At 42.6% G+C, this 20,113-nt stretch overlaps 8 protein-coding genes across 8 annotated transcripts; 4 read left to right on the top strand and 4 right to left on the bottom strand.

Annotated features, from left to right (window-relative positions):
* The first annotated feature begins 1,171 nt into the window (after positions 1 to 1,171).
* Positions 1,172 to 2,106, top strand: LOC140999344 (histone H1-like). Its single transcript, XM_073469701.1, has one exon. The coding sequence runs from the start codon at positions 1,172 to 1,174 to the stop codon at positions 1,772 to 1,774; it is 603 nt and encodes a 200-aa protein (XP_073325802.1). The 3' UTR covers positions 1,775 to 2,106.
* Positions 2,107 to 3,368: 1,262 nt separating this feature from the next.
* LOC140999457 (histone H3) lies at positions 3,369 to 3,927 on the bottom strand. Its single transcript, XM_073469850.1, has one exon. It carries the CDS (start codon positions 3,925 to 3,927, stop codon positions 3,517 to 3,519), a length of 411 nt encoding a protein of 136 aa, XP_073325951.1. The 3' UTR covers positions 3,369 to 3,516.
* A 368-nt stretch (positions 3,928 to 4,295) lies between these two features.
* LOC140999518 (histone H2A-like) lies at positions 4,296 to 4,680 on the top strand. The gene has a single exon (XM_073469950.1). The coding sequence runs from the start codon at positions 4,297 to 4,299 to the stop codon at positions 4,678 to 4,680; it is 384 nt and encodes a 127-aa protein (XP_073326051.1). The 5' UTR covers position 4,296.
* Positions 4,681 to 11,418: 6,738 nt separating this feature from the next.
* On the bottom strand, positions 11,419 to 11,823 carry LOC140999500 (histone H2A-like). Its single transcript, XM_073469927.1, has one exon. The coding sequence runs from the start codon at positions 11,820 to 11,822 to the stop codon at positions 11,439 to 11,441; it is 384 nt and encodes a 127-aa protein (XP_073326028.1). The 5' UTR covers position 11,823; the 3' UTR covers positions 11,419 to 11,438.
* Positions 11,824 to 12,190: 367 nt separating this feature from the next.
* LOC140999464 (histone H3) lies at positions 12,191 to 12,646 on the top strand. The gene has a single exon (XM_073469864.1). It carries the CDS (start codon positions 12,191 to 12,193, stop codon positions 12,599 to 12,601), a length of 411 nt encoding a protein of 136 aa, XP_073325965.1. The 3' UTR covers positions 12,602 to 12,646.
* Positions 12,647 to 14,003: 1,357 nt separating this feature from the next.
* On the bottom strand, positions 14,004 to 14,960 carry LOC140999391 (histone H1-like). Its single transcript, XM_073469756.1, has one exon. The coding sequence runs from the start codon at positions 14,933 to 14,935 to the stop codon at positions 14,336 to 14,338; it is 600 nt and encodes a 199-aa protein (XP_073325857.1). The 5' UTR covers positions 14,936 to 14,960; the 3' UTR covers positions 14,004 to 14,335.
* A 2,145-nt stretch (positions 14,961 to 17,105) lies between these two features.
* On the top strand, positions 17,106 to 17,606 carry LOC140999554 (histone H2B 1/2). Its single transcript, XM_073470020.1, has one exon. The coding sequence runs from the start codon at positions 17,106 to 17,108 to the stop codon at positions 17,478 to 17,480; it is 375 nt and encodes a 124-aa protein (XP_073326121.1). The 3' UTR covers positions 17,481 to 17,606.
* A 603-nt stretch (positions 17,607 to 18,209) lies between these two features.
* Positions 18,210 to 18,599, bottom strand: LOC140999605 (histone H4). Its single transcript, XM_073470095.1, has one exon. The coding sequence runs from the start codon at positions 18,597 to 18,599 to the stop codon at positions 18,288 to 18,290; it is 312 nt and encodes a 103-aa protein (XP_073326196.1). The 3' UTR covers positions 18,210 to 18,287.
* Positions 18,600 to 20,113: the final 1,514 nt, after the last annotated feature.

Below are 20,113 nucleotides of genomic sequence, written 5' to 3'. Positions count from 1 at the left end.
CATTAAATTTTTTGAGAGATTTATATTTCGTTACATAGCATGTGTAACAAAAGCAAAATGTGTTTCAGGAAATAATGTAAACTATTTATTTTCACATTCCATCATGTGTACCAATTAAAACACATTTGTAGCCTGATTTTTGTCATGTATTGTATTATTAAACACTGCTAATGCAAAACACCTTTTAACCCCAGGTAGTGTGTAGTATGCATACGTTTTGTACACTGATCTACTGATACAACAGGTCCAAAGGTTGGTTCTGACTCTTTTTAAAATCCTCATAATCATCTCAATCACTGATTCGTTTTGATCAAACTGTTTTTATAATGCTGTCAGAAGAAAAGGCAATAAGTTTATTTGAACTGCCAAATTACTGTGAGACCTTTGAAGGAAGTCCAAATCCTTAATTTCAGTCTCAGCAGAATACAAGTGTGAAAATTAAGTCTTTCAATATCCAGCAGATACAGGCTATACATTACCAAAGCAGTGTCGCTGTTACATTTTAAGACACTTCAGCTACTATGATGTCATTAATTGTTCACAGTAGATCTATTAAGAGTTTATTTATATTAAAACGAGTCCTCAGCAGGAGAAATGTTGACAGCCACAGTGAGCTGCTCTGTCTGACACCACAACCCTCGGCCATCATCAGTGTGTTTGCTGCTGCCAGAATAACTTGAGTTTATTACAAAATGATCACCAACAGATGGTTGTTTTTACTTTGAGTCCCTGAACAAACACGTGGACCAGCTGGAAAACTGCTTTTGACGGAGCTCTGATGCATTTTAAAACATTTTAGGAGAGAAATGAGTGGGAAAAGTCGCTGAGCAGTGCTGGTCACGACGGTGAAAGTGTGAGGTTTGGAGGCTCCTGCAACAAAATGCAGAGAGCATCAGAGCTCTACATGACTTCAATATGAAGAGAAACAAGTCCGCTATCGGCTCCTTCACTGTCAGCCTCCAACACTTCTCCCACATTTAGTCTGGAGTCTTTTATCGATGAAGAGAAAACACAAGTGGCCCGGCATTCAGACTGCCCAGAGGAGACACGGCCTGGGTTGAGTCTCCACGGCTCTCATGGTGTGTTTAAGGACAGCCTCCTGCTCTGGATTCTCCATTCGTCCAGTCAGACTCTCGTGTTGTCGTGAGTAGGATCAGAACTTTGACACAAAATGGCAGAAGTAGCTCCAGCTCCCGCCGCCGCCGCTCCGGCTAAAGCCGCCAAGAAGAAGGTGAGCAAGCCGAAGAAGGCTGGCCCCAGCGTCAGAGACCTCATCGTGAAGGCTGTGTCCGCGTCCAAGGAGAGAAGCGGCGTGTCTCTCGCCGCTCTCAAGAAGGCTCTGGCTGCCGGAGGCTACGATGTGGACAAGAACAAGGCCCGCGTCAAGACCGCCGTCAAGGCTCTGGTGCTCAAGGGGACTCTGGTCCAGACCAAGGGGACCGGAGCGTCCGGCTCCTTCAAGATGAGCAAGAAGGTGGCTGAGCCCAAAGCCAAGAAGCCGGTTAAGAAGGCTCCTGCTAAAGCCAAGAAGCCCGCAGCCAAGAAACCCGCAGCGGCTAAGAAGCCCAAAGCTGCGGCCAAGAAGCCAGCAGCCGCCAAGAAGTCCCCGAAGAAGGCCAAGAAACCTGCGGCGGCCAAGAAACCAGCCAAGAGCCCCAAGAAGGCCACCAAGAGCCCCAAGAAAGTGGCCAAGAAGGCCCCTGCAACCAAGAAGGCTCCCGCAAAGAAGGTTGCCAAGCCCAAAGCCAAGAAGGCAGCACCCAAGAAGAAGTGAGCCGTCACTGCAACATCACACGTCCCGATTAAAGGCTCTTTTAAGAGCCACTCACACCATCCTCAAAGAGCTCAGTCCTGATCCTCTACTGTTTGTCATATCAATGAATATAACGTTTATTTTCTAATGCAGAGAACCAAAACAAACACACGAGGAAAACAAAAGTTCCCTCATCAGGTACGAGAACGATCACAATCCACCATCAGTATAATATCTCACACATGAGTGGACATGCATATACTGCCATCCGCTCTGCTGCACCTCAGCACTCAGGGAGTCGCATACATTTAAGCCCGTAAACTATGCTGCTTTTACACCCTCATATTTTTTTTTATATACGCACTATATAGGCTAATCTAATATTAAAATATTTATTGGAACATTTTTACTGTCATACTGTCTTATTGCATTATTTTCCTTTGTACATACTTATTGCTTTTGTGCAAAACATTTGCTCTACACTTTATTTCTATTGCATTGTCAAATTAGACAAAACCTACAAATAATATGGTCTTTATAAGATATTAAACATATATTAGACACTGATCCAGTTTTTTAAAGTTATTTTTAAATTGGTTTAAGACAAGTATTTCAACAGTTAACATTCCTTTATCCTTTTCCTTCCTCCAAAATATACTGAAATAAACCTGAAACAGTGTTTGAAATTGAAAAACATTTGACAATCTGTTACTTTATGTGTTACCTATATATTACATTACAATGTTACTGTCTGTGTACAGTAATAAATGACTTATTACACTACTTTTTTGTTACTTTCAACAGAATGCTTAAATAACCTATGCAGAATAATTAAATAGCCTAGACAGGGTCAGTGCATTGCTACCATCCTGTGGTGGCTCACTGAACTCAGTTCATCTGGACCCCCTGCATTGATGGATGGATGCACAGGCTCAGTTAGAGTTTAAAGTCTTTTAAAGGATATTTATGTAGAAATCACCCTTAAACAGTCTGACTACAACATTGTTGATGTTTTAACAGAACATCCCATCTTACTGCGTTCACCCCATAGTGAAAATAAAGCTTGACAAAATGTTTTTATTCTTTTTCTTACTTTCAATACACCACGTTTCATTCCTTTAGGTTTTATATCTAAAACATACAATTATTCACTTGTCATTTTCTGCATTTGCCGTCTTACATAATAATTACTTATTTCTTTTTGTTAAGCATGAAAATGCATAAAACTTTTTTCACTAACAATGAAACATTATGATGAAGCCTGCATTACTATAGATGTAAAGATATCTACTTCACTTTACTTAATACAATTGCTCACGATACAGCATGAACTACTACAGCACAAGCATGAATCCTTACTGCAGGTGATTGTTGAAGTGTGTGTAGGTGAGCAGTCATGAAGTATTATAAGGCCCATCAGTCAATCTCAAGTTTATAACTAGTATCCTAAGACACTTTAATTATAATTCACATGTTTATTGTTGACAGTGTATCAGAACAAATAATTACTGATAAGTGAGGCCATCTGACAGTCTGAAGATTGTCTCGAGAAATCACTAGACTGGTCATTAAGACGGTTTAAGCTGAGTAATTGTTGGAAAAGAGGAAAGTAAAAATTAAGTGTCATTATTATTGTTACCTATAGACATTCAAGTTGCAGTAACGATCATATCTAATTACAGAAACAGTGAAGGAAGCAGCTCTGTAGAAGAAGTGAGGTGGCTCTGAAAAGAGCCATTGTGGTTTGTGGAGCAGCAGACAAGTTAAGCGCGCTCTCCGCGGATGCGGCGGGCCAGCTGGATGTCCTTGGGCATGATGGTGACCCTCTTGGCGTGGATGGCGCACAGGTTGGTGTCCTCGAACAGGCCGACCAGGTAAGCCTCGCTGGACTCCTGCAGAGCCATGACAGCGGAGCTCTGGAAGCGCAGGTCGGTCTTGAAGTCCTGAGCGATTTCTCGGACCAGGCGCTGGAAGGGCAGCTTGCGGATGAGCAGCTCGGTGGATTTCTGGTAGCGACGGATCTCTCTCAGAGCCACGGTACCGGGCCTGTAACGGTGAGGCTTCTTCACACCGCCGGTGGCCGGGGCGCTCTTACGGGCAGCCTTGGTGGCCAGCTGCTTCCTGGGAGCTTTGCCTCCGGTGGACTTACGAGCGGTCTGCTTGGTTCTTGCCATTGTTTCTTCTTCCTCTGAACAGACGGGAGAAAAGTGTAGTGAAGCGAGCGAGACTGGCTGCTCTTAAACTGTGGGACCGGCTGCGAAACGGTGACGCTGCTTCAGACCTCCGGCTCCTGATTGGTTAGCGGCTCCTCTCGGAGCTCAGCGCCGCCTGGAGGAGGCGACCCCCGCCTGAATCTCCGCTGCTTATTGGCGAGAAATCTGTTCAAAAAGACCGCCTTAATTCAGCCAGGGGCCCCGCTGCTGAAAGCCTCTTCTCTGGTTGGTCTGTTGGAGACCCGCACACGCTCCGCGGACATAAAAAGGAAGGTTGTGCGTGTCGGCAGTACATTTTCTGTGAGTCGAGACTCTAGAAAGACCTGAAACATGAGCGGAAGAGGCAAAACCGGCGGCAAAGCCAGAGCAAAGGCAAAGACCCGCTCCTCCCGTGCCGGGCTCCAGTTCCCAGTCGGCCGTGTCCACAGGCTGCTGCGTAAAGGTAACTATGCGCAGCGTGTGGGTGCCGGCGCCCCCGTCTACCTGGCGGCTGTGCTGGAGTACCTGACCGCTGAGATCCTGGAGTTGGCTGGAAACGCTGCCCGTGACAACAAGAAGACTCGTATCATCCCCCGTCACCTGCAGCTGGCTGTCCGCAACGACGAGGAGCTCAACAAGCTCCTGGGCGGAGTGACCATTGCTCAGGGCGGCGTGCTGCCCAACATCCAGGCTGTCCTGCTGCCCAAGAAGACCGAGAAGGCCGCCAAGAAGTAAATCATCCTGCTTGAGACCAGCAACACAAAGGCTCTTTTAAGAGCCACACACTCATTTCTGATAAAGAGCAGTGTTTCTTATGTCAATGTGATGATCCAGTAGTTCATAGTGGTCCAACTCGATCACTGTCCCACACAAAATGCTTATCTTTTCAACAAAAATAACAAAGTCCATACAATGCATTATTGCAGCTAAAATGTACTATACTTACACACTACTATACCCAATTACACACCAAATAGGACCTCCTCATACACTATTACATGCAATTTCACAAACTTATGCAATAACAAATCAAATGCAAGACCATATCACATCCAAAATACTACTTACTCCTTAGATGCAATTGTACCCTTTCTACAACATAATCCTGTAGACACCACACTTATACCAACGATGGCTTTAATTTGACAGCAATGTGGACCTTCTTCATCCCTGTGTCGTCTAAAAATCAAAGGACACTAAATATCTCAGCTGTAAGTGGAGGCGACTGTTACCACATGTGGTTCAGTCCTCAGATGTCGAAGACTTCCTGTGAATTTCACTGAGGACGTCACAGTGATGAACACAGAAGTTAGACTGCTATTCCTGTTATTATCATCACGTCTTAACGCTGCAACTAGCTCTAGCTAGTGTGTGGATTCTATGTGGAAGTGAGTGAAAGGCAACAGATTTTGATTCTATTTTTCATCATCTCACCTAACTGCATTCTCCTGATCTTCAAGCAACACACACACACACACACACACACACACACACACACACACACACACACACACCAGGTAGTCCATCATCAGTCACGTCATCCTCATGATCATGAAAAGACAATCGATCATAGTGACTGCAAATAATTGTGAAGAAGGCTTCTCTAGTTTAGCTGAAGCTTTATTGAACATCCGTCAACACGCAGGTATAAACAGAACTGGCCTCCGCGCGGGCACCCCTCACATTACCGTATAACACCTAGTATATGCGCAAGCACATTTCTACTAAATTATACTGCCGTATATGACAGTGACGATGAAATTTACTTCTCACTTACTTCTTTCAGATCATCCAGACATTGTCGAGTCTCTCAAAGTTATGAGCACAACATTCCACATTCCTTCCTCTAAAAGAAGGTTCAAAGTGTTTGTATTAATGTTGTGATGTTGTAATAAAGTCAATCCGAATGATTAACTGTTAAATGTTGGGAAATGTTAACATGTTATCCGAACAAGAAAATATTCTGATAAAAGATTAAATAACTGCATTGTGGTACCTTGAGCTGCCAGCTGTTGGACTTAGTCTTGTTGAAGCAATAGTTTGTCTTTAGACCACCATTAACCCTGTAAGACCCAAATATAGAAAAAAAAAATGAGCAAAACATTTTTTGACCTCTCAGATATTGTTTTAGGAGGCCTCTGATGTAGATATTAAAGAGTTTTCAAATTTTTTACGTGTTAGTAAGTTTTTAGGGAAATGTAAATTTGCAACGTTGGGAGCAGAATTTCTGTTTGTTCTCACTTTGTCTGAATAGATATACAGAACATTTAAGAATTCATTTGCAGGGTTGATTGCTTACTTAGCCCCATAACAGTATATATCATGAGTAATAATCACACAACAATCATATTTTTATGAATAAACATTTATTAATAAAAATATATTTACAATACGTTTTCCTCCGTCACTTTCGATGTGGTTTGAATGAAGTCTGTGTTCACTTGCAGTGATAGTCCCTAAGACAGTTCTTTTCATCTGTGAATCACAGGCGAACATTGCACTTGCTACACAGTGTGTTTGTGTATCCATGTCATCATTTCATCCACAGAGTTGTGCTCTTCAGGTACCACCTGAAGGCATTTCTCCCTGAATGAATTCAGCCATGCTCTGAGTTCCCAGAGTTTGTCCTTCTAGTACTCCAGTGGGGTGAGGAGGGAGGTGGCATCATTGGTGATTTCTGAACCAGAAAAAGAGATCTAAGTATTTTCATTAGTATGTCCATAAGTATTATCATTTCAGTACAAATGCTAATCAAAATTCCACTACATTCAAACAATACTGTCTGGCTGGCCTTTTATGCTCTCTACTTATCATACTAAAAGGAACACGTGCGTCCCCCCAGAGCACTTACAGGTTCACATTCAAGACCACCTGTCCCTGAACAATGCAACAGGCATCCCCCCAACAAATCCAGAACATTCAGAACCTGTTTTTCTATCTCCTAATGCTACAAACTGCTACTTGGGCAACACTGAGAAAAATAGCTCAGGATCATTTGGAAGTTAAAAAACAAAAAACTACAAAGATACAGGGAGTTTCAAATACCCCATACAATTTATTCATGTGTTTAATTATGGTCTAAGCTAAACTAAGTAAAAAATTAACAGGAAAGCACATTTAGAGCTTAGTTACAATGAATCATCCACTTTAAATTTCTACTACATTTTTTTTTCAATTTGTGACCATGTGAGAAGTGCAGTGTCCTTATGTAATGTGTAAGGAGCACAGGCTATTTTGACTACCTCTCTGACCCAACGTTGTAGAATTTCAACATAGACATAAGAAGCTCTAAATCAAATTTGATGAATGTTTTCCATAATAACTAAATATGTACATGTTCTAGACATTGTAATAAACGCAAAAAAAAAATATTTAAGGAATTTTACTTACTTGAATCCTGACAAATCCAGTCGTGCAAAATAAGGAAATGAGCTCAACGGGAAGTTTGCAGGTAGAGTGAGTTCATGGCCAGATGACCGGACCTATAAACACTTATTCTATCCAATAGCATTGTGAGGACAAACAATAGGACCCATTAACTATGTAAATGTGGCCTTGAGGAAAAAAAAAAAAAACATTTGCAGGCCTTTTTTTAGAATTGTTAAAAGTGATTTTGTAAATTTGCAACAGTGGGTCTTACAGGGTTAAGAAGATGGACTGCTGGCTGACCCAGGGGTTCAACAATGCACTGCATCTGGGGATTAAACACAGCGTTACATCAAAATATGCAAGAAGAAGGAAAATATTTTTCCCCAGGAGGGCAGAGTAATGACCCGCCTGTATCTGAATTTGGTTGGTTAGCATCAGCATGTTGTGTCTTTTTGACAGCATGCTAATGCTAAGACCTCCCATCATAGCTAGGGTACAAAGTTGTTTGAACCACTAAACATAAAATTACTTCCCTCTGCCATACTCAAAGTAAGTTCAGAGCATTTTCATCTATTTGAAAAGACCAAGACGGTTTTTCATTCCCTATGTTCTTAAAATTTATTTCTGATTACTAGCTTTAGAATTCTCATCATACATGTGGGATGTACATGGAGCACTAATTAGATTTTTTTTTAAAAGCACAAGGGAAGAAATGCAAGTAATTGACAAATTGTCTGACTACAGTAGATGACTTACTATTTCATATTCAGAATGTCCTATGAATGGTAGATAGCACCAGACAATCATGTACATCACACAGCCCAGGGTCCACATATCAATGGCCTCAGAAAATGGAAGGGCCAAAATAGTTTCTGGAGGACTAAATGCGCAATAGAAACATTACACAGGATGTTTACACTGTCATGTTTTGGAAAGATGAGCACATGGAATTAACATGTTACAGGCAGGAAGCACACAGCTGTTTCTTCATAATAAAACTGGTCAACTACTAACTCACTCCAGTACAATAATAACCAAATAATAATTATAATTATAATTATGATTATAACCAAATATGGAATGCTTGCAGAATCTCTCCTTTCCTGGCTTCTGATCAGGAAATGGCCACACCGAAATCTATCAGCTTAATCTCTAAGGGTCGTATTTGGTGATTCACCATCATTATGTTGTCAGACAAGTGCTATGGCCAACTGTAAGTACATGGTCAGTAAGAATGTAACAAAGCCTTAAACTGACTGAGTGTTCGTTGCTTTATATATATCCAACGGCTCAAACACAAGTGCCTCTCCACATTTGGTTGGGAAAAAATTGCTAAACTTGACAATGTTGTATTTCTCAATATTGTAGTGCTTGATCCTCCTCATCATGGAAACCTGGAGACACATGGCAAGTTGGACATAGTTAGTTTTTTACAGTTAGTTAATGTGTTAACATGTGTGAAGTCAGGGGAAACTGCTGAAGTTGAAAGTCTTGAGAGAGTGCTGAAAGGCAGAGCTTCATATTGTGATACCTAAAACTGTGTGCATACTGTGTTACAACAGTGTACAATTAATCACTGTATCTTTATATAGGAATGTTTGTAGAGAGCTTTACCTGTTAAGGTCATTTTAATTGCACTAAGTAAAAGGTCCCCTCTCCCAGAACTTTCAGGAACTTATATTCGCTGAGGAGTTGAGATTAACTGGATTCATAAAATGCCATTTTTCTCTCAGAATGCTGGAACAAAATGGGTAAAAACAAGATAAAGGAGAAGTTACTTTAATTCCCTTTGAAGGAAGATAACAATGTTTTAGATATTGTGCTACAGAGAGTGTATATTTATTTTTGCTACAATCCACTGGTTTCTACTATGTCAACAATTAGATTACACAAAACATGTTTAACTACTACTTTAGGTCTTTACAATCATGTATTTATGTCCTATTCCACATTTCAGTGGTCAAAGGATTTTCTGAGGTCTTATCAAAACTTAACTTAACAAACTTTTTACACCCTGTACCACCTCAGAAAATATCCGGCTCTCCAAGTACCACCCTATGACCCATGTAAAAATACAGTAGTAGAATTAGGCAACCCTATTCAGCTAAATGTAGTTCAAACAGGAGTCAAAGTTATTCCCAATAGGAATATTATTTATTGTTGACTTGTCAGCCACAATCACACTGTGCAAAGGATTGGCACTAAAACTGTCACTTAAACTATGGCTGATATTTGTGCCACATTCGTGAAGGAGCAATGGGAGATTTTGAGCACAGACAAATACATCTTGCAAGCACATGAATTATATTTTGAAGAGAAATTATGTACCAGCAAAACATAATTTCATTTGAGCAAACAAAAATATATTTGCTCAATAAATCTATTGGCTTGTAGCCAGCAAGAGTTTGAGAGCACAGGTTATTATTGTGCTTTAAAATAGATAAAAGCAGACATGCGAATACATTTATTTAAAAAATATTTTTAAAACCAAATTGTAACGAAATTTTGATCTGTTTCGTTCTGTTCTCCCTGGGTTAGAATGGGTTTACTCCGGGTTGCTCCAGTTTCCCTGACATTACATTTGTAATATAAAAAAATAAGCTAACCAGGCCCCTCGAGGCAGCAGCGCTGACTAGATTACCACCTCCCTCTTTATTTCAGACTCCCTGTGTCGGTGTGTGTGTTTACCCCGGGTGCCCCTGTTTCTTCCGACCGTTTCCTGTAATGCTGTTTCATAATAAAAGCTTGTAAATGACTGAATAACAAGTGGCTTTTATTGTGAAGAAGTTATAATAAAATGAAATGTGTCTGTAACTGAATTAGCAGAGCCAATTAGCGGTGATTCTAAGACAGCGCTGCAGGGATCGGGACAAGCGCATCGTTAGTTTAAGACACACCTTCAAGCAGGTAGCCCAGGTGTGGTGGAAATGCCGCCCCGGGCTACTGAGCTGAGTCAAACTGAGTAGAGCCAGGCCGGCAGATGTTATGGGAAAATGGCACAAGGCTGCAAGTTTATCTCTGATAGACATTGCGTTTCTCTTACTTTTATTTTTTGTTTTCTGTTCCCTCAAGCTGCAAGCTGTGTCACTCTCTCACTGTCCTCTCTCTGTATCTTTCGCCTCCTCCTCCTCCCCATCCTCTCTTTTCATTCAGGCTCCTTTCTGCTGGACCACAGGGCCCTGGGAACATATTTCTCTCCTGGCTCCCGCTGTCTCGCATATTGATGGATCTAGATGGTCATACCCTGGACTCCGATAGATCACTTCTCTCTCCTGTTTCACTATTTCCTTTTATCAATACTTGTGTAAAATGTGAAATGCAATACAAATGCAATTTGTAAATTGTGATTGTGATTTTCTATTGCATGCCTGTCCAACCTGGGAGAGGGATCCCTCTCCTAACGTGGCTCTTCCTGAGGTTTCTTCCATCTTTTTTGTTCCGCTGTTTAAAGTTTTTTTTTTATTTTTGTATTTCCTCAATTTAATATTTTTCTCACTCCTGTGGAGGGTCTAAGGACAGAGGATGTTGCTCACTGTAAAGATTGTAAAGCCCACTGAGTCAATGTGATTGTGTTTTGGGCTAGGCTATATAAATAAAATTGATTTGATTTGAAGAGGACAGTTTCTCTGCTATGTAAGGACCTAACACCTGACTGGAATTTCTGAAAGACGGCATGATCTACATTTGTCAAATTAAAGCCTGGGTTTAGCCATCGTTGGTATAATTAAGTGTGGTGTCTACAGGATTATTTTGTAGAAAGGGTACAATTGCATCTAAGGAGTAAGTATTTTGGATGTGATATGGTCTTGCATTTGATTTGTTATTGCATAATTTTGTGAAATTGCATGCAATAGTGTATGAGGAGGTCCTATTTGGTGTGTAATTGGGTATGGTAGTGTCTAAGTATAGTACATTTTAGCTGCAATAATGCATTATATTATATCGTAACTAGGCCTACTGCAATTTTTGTTGAAAAGATAAGCATTTTCTGTGGGACTGATCGAGTTGGACCACGATGAACTACTGGATCATCACGTAGACATAAGAAACACTGCTCTTTATCAGAAATGAGTGTGTGGCTCTTAAAAGAGCCGTTGTGTTGGTAGTCTCCGGTAGGCTACGATTTACTTCTTGGCGGCCTTCTCGGTCTTCTTGGGCAGCAGGACAGCCTGGATGTTGGGCAGCACGCCGCCCTGAGCAATGGTCACTCCGCCCAGGAGCTTGTTGAGCTCCTCGTCGTTGCGGACAGCCAGCTGCAGGTGACGGGGGATGATACGAGTCTTCTTGTTGTCACGGGCAGCGTTTCCAGCCAACTCCAGGATCTCAGCGGTCAGGTACTCCAGCACAGCCGCCAGGTAGACGGGGGCGCCGGCACCCACACGCTGCGCATAGTTACCTTTACGCAGCAGCCTGTGGACACGGCCGACTGGGAACTGGAGCCCGGCACGGGAGGAGCGGGTCTTTGCCTTTGCTCTGGCTTTGCCGCCGGTTTTGCCTCTTCCGCTCATGTTTCAGGTCTTTCTAGAGTCTCGACTCACAGAAAATGTACTGCCGACACGCACAACCTTCCTTTTTATGTCCGCGGAGCGTGTGCGGGTCTCCAACAGACCAACCAGAGAAGAGGCTTTCAGCAGAGGGGCCCCTGGCTGAATTAAGGCGGTCTTTTTGATCAGGTTTCTCGCCAATAAGCAGCGGAGATTCAGGCGGGCGTCGACTCCTCCAGGCGGCGCTGAGCTCCGAGAGGAGCCGCTAACCAATCAGGAGCCGGAGGTCTGAAGCAGCGTCACCGTTTCACAGCCGGTCCCACAGTTTAAGAGCAGCCAGTCTCCTCTCTTCACTACACTTTTCTCCTGTCTGTTCAGAGGAAGAAGAAACAATGGCAAGAACCAAGCAGACAGCTCGTAAGTCCACCGGAGGCAAAGCTCCCAGGAAGCAGCTGGCCACCAAGGCTGCCCGTAAGAGCGCCCCGGCCACCGGCGGTGTGAAGAAGCCTCACCGTTACAGGCCCGGTACCGTGGCTCTGAGAGAGATCCGTCGCTACCAGAAATCCACCGAGCTGCTCATCCGCAAGCTGCCCTTCCAGCGCCTGGTCCGAGAAATCGCTCAGGACTTCAAGACCGACCTGCGCTTCCAGAGCTCCGCTGTCATGGCTCTGCAGGAGTCCAGCGAGGCTTACCTGGTCGGCCTGTTCGAGGACACCAACCTGTGCGCCATCCACGCCAAGAGGGTCACCATCATGCCCAAGGACATCCAGCTGGCCCGCCGCATCCGCGGAGAGCGCGCTTAACTTGTCTGCTGCCCCACAAACCACAACGGCTCTTTTCAGAGCCCCCTCACTTCTCCTACAGAGCTGCTTCCTTCACTGTTTCTGTAATTAGATATGATCGTTACTGCAACTTGAATGTCTATAGGTAACAATAATAATGACACTTAATTTTTTACTTTTTTCTTTTCCAACAATTACTCAGCTTAAACCGTCTTAATGACCAGTCTAGTGATTTCTCGAGACAATCTTCAGACTGTCAAATGGCCTCACTTATCAGTAATTATTTGTTCTGATACACTGTCAACAATAAACATGTGAATTATAATTAAAGTGTCTTAGGATACTAGTTATAAACTTGAGATTGACTGATGGGCTTTATAATACTTCATGACTGCTCACCTACACACACTTCAACAATCACCTGCAGTAAGGATTCATGGTTGTGCTGTAGTAGTTCATGCTGTATCATGAGCAATTGTATTGTTAAGTAAAGTGAAGTAGATATCTTTACATCTATAGTAATGCAGGCTTCATCATAATGTTTCATTGTTAGTGAAAAAAGTTTTATGCATTTTCATGCTTAACAAAAAGAAATAAGTAATTATTATGTAAGACGGCAAATGCAGAAAATGACAAGTGAATAATTGTATGTTTTAGATATAAAACCTAAAGGAATGAAACGTGGTGTATTGAAAGTAAGAAAAAGAATAAAAACATTTTGTCAAGCTTTATTTTCACTATGGGGTGAACGCAGTAAGATGGGATGTTCTGTTAAAACATCAACAATGTTGTTGTCAGACTGTTTAAAGATGATTTCTACGTAAATATCCTTTAAAAGACTTTAAACTCTAACTGAGCCTGTGCATCCATCCATCAATGCAGGGGGTCCAGATGAACTGAGTTCAGTGAGCCACCACAGGATGGTAGCAATGCACTGACCCTGTCTAGGCTATTTAATTATTCTGCATAGGTTATTTAAGCATTCTGTTGAAAGTAACAAAAAAGTAGTGTAATAAGTCATTTATTACTGTACACAGACAGTAACATTGTAATGTAATATATAGGTAACAACAGATTGTCTTTTTTTTTTAATTTCAAACACTGTTTCAGGTTTATTTCAGTATATGTTGGAGGGAGGAAAAGGATAAAGGAATGTTAACTGTTGAAATACTTGTCTTAAACCAATTTAAAAATAACTTTAAAAAACTGGATGAATAAATCAGTGTCTAATATATGTTTAATATCTTATAAAGACCATATTATTTGTAGGTTTTGTCTAATTTGACAATGCAATAGAAATAAAGTGTAGAGCAAATGTTTTGCACAAAAGCAATAAGTATGTACAAAGGAAAATAATGCAATAAGACCGTATGACATTAAAAATGTTCCAATAAATATTTTAATGTTAGATTATATAGTGCGTATAAAAAAAATATGAGGGTGTGAAAGCAGCATAGTTTACGGGCTTAAATGTATGTGACTCCCTGAGTGCTGAGGTGCAGCAGAGCGGATGGCAGTATATGCATGTCCACTCATGTGAGATATTATACTGATGGTGGATTGTGATCGTTCTCGTACCTGATGAGGGAACCTTTGTTTTCGTCGTATGTTTGTTTTGGTTCTCTGCATTAGAAAATAAATGTTATATTCGTTGATATGACAAAGAGTAGAGGATCAGGACTGAGCTCTTTGAGGATGGTGTGGGTGGCTCTTAAAAGAGCCTTTAATCGGGACGTGTGATGTTGCAGTGACGGCTCACTTCTTCTTGGGTGCTGCCTTCTTGGCTTTGGGCTTGGCAACCTTCTTTGCGGGAGCCTTCTTGGTTGCAGGGGCCTTCTTGGCCACTTTCTTGGGGCTCTTGGTGGCCTTCTTGGGGCTCTTGGCTGGTTTCTTGGCCGCCGCAGGTTTCTTGGCCTTCTTCGGGGACTTCTTGGCGGCTGCTGGCTTCTTGGCCGCAGCTTTGGGCTTCTTAGCCGCTGCGGGTTTCTTGGCTGCGGGCTTCTTGGCTTTAGCAGGAGCCTTCTTAACCGGCTTCTTGGCTTTGGGCTCAGCCACCTTCTTGCTCATCTTGAAGGAGCCGGACGCTCCGGTCCCCTTGGTCTGGACCAGAGTCCCCTTGAGCACCAGAGCCTTGACGGCGGTCTTGACGCGGGCCTTGTTCTTGTCCACATCGTAGCCTCCGGCAGCCAGAGCCTTCTTGAGAGCGGCGAGAGACACGCCGCTTCTCTCCTTGGATGCGGACACAGCCTTCACGATGAGGTCTCTGACGCTGGGGCCAGCCTTCTTCGGCTTGCTCACCTTCTTCTTGGCGGCTTTAGCCGGAGCGGCGGCGGGAGCTGGAGCTACTTCTGCCATTTTGTGTCAAAGTTCTGATCCTACTCACGACAACACGAGAGTCTGACTGGACGAATGGAGAATCCAGAGCAGGAGGCTGTCCTTAAACACACCATGAGAGCCGTGGAGACTCAACCCAGGCCGTGTCTCCTCTGGGCAGTCTGAATGCCGGGCCACTTGTGTTTTCTCTTCATCGATAAAAGACTCCAGACTAAATGTGGGAGAAGTGTTGGAGGCTGACAGTGAAGGAGCCGATAGCGGACTTGTTTCTCTTCATATTGAAGTCATGTAGAGCTCTGATGCTCTCTGCATTTTGTTGCAGGAGCCTCCAAACCTCACACTTTCACCGTCGTGACCAGCACTGCTCAGCGACTTTTCCCACTCATTTCTCTCCTAAAATGTTTTAAAATGCATCAGAGCTCCGTCAAAAGCAGTTTTCCAGCTGGTCCACGTGTTTGTTCAGGGACTCAAAGTAAAAACAACCATCTGTTGGTGATCACTTTGTAATAAACTCGAGTTATTCTGGCAGCAGCAAACACACTGATGATGGCCGAGGGTTGTGGTGTCAGACAGAGCAGCTCACTGTGGCTGTCAACATTTCTCCTGCTGAGGACTCGTTTTAATATAAATAAACTCTTAATAGATCTACTGTGAACAATTAATGACATCATAGTAGCTGAAGTGTCTTAAAATGTAACAGCGACACTGCTTTGGTAATGTATAGCCTGTATCATCGCTGGATATTGAAAGACTTAATTTTCACACTTGTATTCTGCTGAGACTGAAATTAAGGATTTGGACTTCCTTCAAAGGTCTCACAGTAATTTGGCAGTTCAGATAAACTTATTGACTTTTTCTTCTGACAGCATTATAAAAACAGTTTGATCAAAACGAATCAGTGATTGAGATGATTATGAGGATTTTAAAAAGAGTCAGAACCAACCTTTGGACCTGTTGTATCAGTAGATCAGTGTACAAAACGTATGCATACTACACACTACCTGGGGTTAAAAGGTGTTTAATAATACAATAAATGACAAAAATTAGGTTACAAATGTTTTTTAATTGGTACACATGATCGAGGAATAGTTAGAATAGTTTACGTTATTTTCTTTGTTACACACGCTATGTAACAAAATATGAATCATTTAAAAAATGAAATGAAAATAAATAAATATATCTACAGTAGCAGGAATGCCACCTGTCAGAAAGGGTTAGGGTTAATAAAACTTTTCACTCTGACTTTGTTTATATTTGGCGGACTCTGCCACCTTTCTAGCTTCAAACAGAGTTCTTGGGATCTTATTTTCTTCTGAGAACAGCTTGTTTATTCAGTTATGGGAAAAAAAGAAGATTTTGTATTAGTACCTCATTAATATTGTAAATATTAAAATTCTGAGTTTGAAATTATTTTCCAAAACGACATAGTGCCCCTTTAAACAAGGGTGGCTATCAATGTGTAATTTCATCCAATATATAATTCAATCAATTCATCATTATTTCAGTCTGTAGTCCCAATGGTCAGATGTCTGTAATTAATTATATTAGTGTCATCACCACTTCTATGTGATAAACATATCACAACTTGTGCAGACCTTCATTATACATCAACATGAGGAGGTTTAAGATCAATAAAACTCAGTGGGCAGACAGTCTGGACCGGGGCTTTTAAATGATGGATGGCCTGTATTCCCTCATCTTTAATCTCACCTATATGTGAAGTTACATTTGGTGAGCTGTGTAGAGAGACAACATAAAAAAAACTATGTTGGAAAATCACTTAATAGTACTTAACTTATCATGCATTGTAAATAAAGCATGCTTCACTATTTCTAACTCTTTCATTCTAACATCACATTGTAACATCTAGTATTAAAATGTAGCGTCTTCACTGAGAACAGTTTATGTTTTTGTAACAAAGACTTATTAAATGTAGAAGACTCAGGCTGTGTGGTCTGTGGTCACACCGAACACTTTTAGTAAGAGTCTTTCCCAAAGTGTTTCCTTTGTGTTGGTCTCAGATAGTTTCACCGCGTCCTTCTGCATGTCAGCTCTCACAGCGAGACCACAGTGAGCAGCTCAACCAATCACGGGAGGGAAATCACACAGTAGTATTTGCATGGAGTCTATACAAAAGAGTTGCTCTCAGTAGTCAAACACATTCGTCGTTGAACTGAGCGAAGAGACAAGAATGCCTGAACCAGCAAAGTCTGCGCCCAAGAAGGGCTCCAAGAAAGCGGTGACAAAGACCGCTGGAAAGGGAGGCAAGAAGAGGAGAAAGACCAGGAAGGAGAGTTACGCCATCTACGTGTACAAGGTGCTGAAGCAGGTCCACCCCGACACCGGCATCTCCTCCAAGGCCATGGGCATCATGAACTCCTTTGTGAGCGACATCTTCGAGCGCATCGCCGGTGAGGCCTCCCGTCTGGCTCACTACAACAAGCGCTCCACCATCACCTCCAGGGAGATCCAGACCGCCGTCCGCCTGCTGCTGCCCGGTGAGCTGGCCAAGCACGCCGTGTCTGAGGGAACAAAGGCCGTGACCAAGTACACCAGCTCCAAGTAAACTCATCCTGACATCAACAACCCCAAAGGCTCTTCTAAGAGCCACCACTTCCTCTGAAAAGCTTCATTCCACGTTGATCTGTTGTGTGAACTGTTGTTAAACATGTAAGTCATGACGAAATCAACTGTCCTTTTAACGAGTTATATTGTATGCATCTGTTTAATTAACATTTGAACAAGGAAATGATTTGATTACCAGAACTCTCCCGCGTCAGTTCTGGTATTCCTCGAATTAATTTTAATGCAATTGTGAAATGTATTATTCACACATTAAGACGTCGATGACGAACAGGACTGGAGTTTTCACCGATCAGGAAATTTTGTTTAACAATGACTAGATTAAATTATACTACTGGTTGGAGACAACAGATTTATTCTCGTAAATTTCCTTGGCATGCCATTTTAATCACTAGTGACCATGCTTCATTATTGCAACAACAAATGATTATGTAGGCTATATTAAAAAAAAAAAAAACCCAATGGGCTGTCTAGGTGACGGGGTACATCCACACTCAATTGAACAATCTTAAGTTGTCCCAACGTTGCTCCAACCTGACCACTTGGTATGCCATATAGGCATTAGAGATCTGGGGATCGTTGGGCAATGTCAGTGATCTTTTTATTTTCTACAGATAGAAATGGCTCATTGCAGTCAGTGCTGCCGTCCAAAAACAATCATAAACGGGATAATATCAATACATGTTATGATCCAATAAAACATTAACAGAAGAAAACAAACGCTCTCTTTTGGATGTGTGGGCGGCCCTTAAAAGGACCTTTGTTGTTGTAGATCTGATGAAGTATCGGTTTAACCTCCGAAGCCGTACAGGGTGCGTCCCTGCCTCTTCAGCGCATACACCACATCCATGGCGGTCACGGTCTTTCTCTTGGCGTGCTCGGTGTAGGTGACGGCATCACGGATGACGTTCTCCAGGAAAACCTTGAGCACACCGCGGGTCTCCTCGTAGATCAGACCGGAGATACGCTTGACTCCACCGCGGCGAGCCAGACGGCGGATAGCGGGCTTGGTGATTCCCTGGATGTTATCACGGAGGACTTTACGGTGACGCTTAGCGCCTCCTTTACCGAGTCCTTTACCTCCCTTGCCTCTTCCGCTCATTGTCGCTGGTCAGAGAAAAGATACTGAATAATTTGAAACCCCTGCGTCCCGGATATTTACATCTTATCTGAGGACGTAATTGAAAACAGAGGCAGGGCCTATTCTTCTTCTGTGGTGATTCATGAAGGTTGATGATGAACTCCTTGGAGCATTTAAGCGCCACCTACTGAACAACAACATGAATGCAGCAATCCAGATGCATGGGACACCCATACATATATAGGTATGTCTATGGGTACACCTCCCGCCCGAGTTGCAAAGTGTGAAATCTCCCAGCTGTCATGTCGAGACGTTTCACCGAGGCACGCCCCCTTTTGGTCGTAATATCAACTGTGCCACTCGGGGCTCCTGAGAGCAAATACCCCTGACTGCAGTAAGCAGATGGGGGCGGGGCTCAATGTGGGCGGAGTAAAATGGTTAACTCCGCCCACGTTGAGCCACTCCCCGATCTGCTCTTGTAAGTTTAATAAAGTACCTTGACATTTACAGTAGAGCTGAGAGAACAATCATGCGACAGATACATCAGTAGCTATTAGTGTCTGTCTTTTGTGTTGACGTCTGCGTCTTTGTTTTCTCCCCCACTGTACTGTGTGTGGAAAACATTTATATAGTATGACCATTTTTCAGTCACATATTTCTGATTATTTCCTTCAGATTTTATTCTTCATGATTTATTAAATGAGTTGTGTTTACTCACCTAATTAATATGCTGTGTGTTAAAGTGACTGATCTGTTTGTTGGTGGTGCTCTATTGTAAACGGGTGAGTTTGTGCAGCAGGGTGCTCTGTGACTGGCTGCAGCTGTGTCTCAGCTCTCTCAGGTGAGTGCAGGTGGAGCTTCCTGTCCTCTTCTCCTGGGAGTCTTGTGTGTCCGTCGCTTTCCGAGGTGCTGAACTGACACCAGCAGAGCTGCTACCTGCTGTCTCTGCCCAGGGTGATGAAGCTGTGCTGCTGCTGAGCTCCGAGGAGCAGCCACGACGCTGCATCCTGACTGAGAGGCCCTTGTATCTGTGCAGGCCTTTCCATGATTGATGAACTGTAAAACACGCATCTATGCCATGAGACATTAAACTAATCTGTGTAAAGCTGCAACATCACTGTATATCACTGGGACTTTGAGACCCTACCCTTTATTATCTTGTTTGCAAATTCCCAGGCATTGTTGTCACTCATTTTGGAGAGCTGCAAAATCTAAAATCATAAAATGTGTGAAAAATGTTTCTTAAAGAGGATGACTTATCTATTTCCTCTCCCTAGCATTTCCCTGTGGTATTAATGTTGGTACCACTGTCAAGTTTTAGGAAGAAAAAAAGCAACAACTGATTGTGTTACTTACAGATCTAGTAGAAAGTTTGCTGGTTTTGTACAGTCTCATATCCTGGTGATGAGAGAAAACAAATATCAGCGGGGGAACAGACTTTGACACAACAGCAGCATTCCCCAGCGAGTGAATGCCCATCCGTTTTCACCTTCTTCACCTCCTCCATCAGTAGGGTCCTTTATCTCCTGCAGTGC

Source organism: Pagrus major, chromosome 1, assembly GCF_040436345.1.
Source record: "Pagrus major chromosome 1, Pma_NU_1.0".
In the NCBI taxonomy this organism is placed as follows: Eukaryota; Metazoa; Chordata; class Actinopteri; order Spariformes; family Sparidae; genus Pagrus; species Pagrus major.
This window is presented reverse-complemented; position numbering and strand designations above follow the sequence as displayed.